General features: G+C 62.3%; 1 protein-coding gene across 2 annotated transcripts in view; it reads right to left on the reverse strand.

Moving 5' to 3' along the window:
* USP3 (ubiquitin specific peptidase 3) overlaps window positions 1-1,205 on the reverse strand; it is a 103,043-nt gene extending 101,838 nt beyond the window's left edge. The window contains exon 1 of one of the 2 annotated variants that reach the window (XM_005861084.2): window positions 963-1,205. Coding sequence is in view for 1 of the 2 variants with exons in the window: in XM_005861082.2 (XP_005861144.1) it covers window positions 1-71 (71 nt within the window). In the remaining variant the exon portion in view is untranslated. Of the gene's footprint in view, window positions 648-962 lie in introns of those variants that run through there. The other variant, XM_005861082.2, reaches the window with a different exon arrangement.
* Window positions 1,206-1,236: the final 31 nt, after the last annotated feature.

Raw genomic sequence — 1,236 nt, forward strand, 5'->3', positions numbered from 1 at the left:
GGGGAGCCGTTGGGGAACTTGGCTGAGTCCGGAGCTATGCAGACGCTGGAGCTGAGGTGCGGACACTCCATGGCCACGAGGAGAGCGGCGAGGAGGACCGAGGCTCGGGGTCCGGGCGAGGTGGGGGCGGACGGACTCCGAAGGCTCCGTCTGGGGTCGCTCCTCGCTGGGCGCTCGGCCGAAAGCGGCTGCGTCCCGAGCCCTTGCGTCAAAGAAAGCAAAGGCTTCCGGGCGCCGGGTTTTCTCGCCCGCCGTCCCCAGAAGCCCCGCTCCGGAGAACTGGACGCTCCGGGATCCGGGTTCTGCCGCCACCCCTAGGCGGGGGCTTCCGTCTTCCCAGGCCGGCCACGCCCCTCCCCTGGACAGGCCACGCCCCATTGCCCAGCTCCGCCCCCGGCCACTCCGCGGGGTGGGGTCCTGCAGCGCCGGAGCTCCCCCGCGGGTGTCCGGGAGTCAAGCTGCGCTCCTAAATGACTTTCTCAACTCTGCCGCCCGGGGCGGCCGCGGCTTCCCCGAGCCCCTGGGCTCCAGGAGGAGACACGCCGGTCCGGTCCACGGTGTTAACCGCGGCCAGCGAGCACTCGAACTCACAAGACTGATTGATCCTGCGTGGTGTGCGGTGGTCTGACTACACCGTGGTAGAAAATCTGGCCATACAAGAAAGTGTGAAAGAGAAAAAAAAAAAAAGAAAGTGAAGGAGAAAATATAAACCACTCGGGCCGACACGCACTATAGCCCCCATCTTACACAAGACGACACAAGCTCAGGTTAAGGGCCTGCCGCCTCCCCCCGCGGCCCAGCGGGCTGCAGAGCAGTATTGAGTGTTCTCCTGGCAGCAGGTGCGATGCTGACCAGGTTCTAGGTTCTGAACACGTGGCCTGAGCCAGTCACCTGGGTGCTGCGTGACCGGACCCGCTGGGGCGCCCACGAATCTGAGTTCAACCCCTGTCGTTGTGACTCACCTTGTGCATTACCTCAAGCACGTGGTAGGAGTTCCATACCTCACCCTACACTGGGCGTTTGAGAGATGCCTAACCAGGGCTTGCTGAGCGCGAGGTCCTGGTAGCCAGCCGATAAAAAGACAAGGGATCTAACTTTTGTTAAACACCTACTACCGTATCCCAACCAGGCACTTTACACACAATACCCATTTAAACCTCGCTCCACCCTGCAAGCTGCAGTTAGCACACACACACTCACATGCGCGCGCGCTTTTTTTTCCTGCGGGGAGGGGGT

This window comes from Myotis brandtii, unplaced genomic scaffold (genome assembly GCF_000412655.1).
Source record: "Myotis brandtii unplaced genomic scaffold, ASM41265v1 scaffold144, whole genome shotgun sequence".
In the NCBI taxonomy this organism is placed as follows: domain Eukaryota; kingdom Metazoa; phylum Chordata; class Mammalia; order Chiroptera; family Vespertilionidae; genus Myotis; species Myotis brandtii.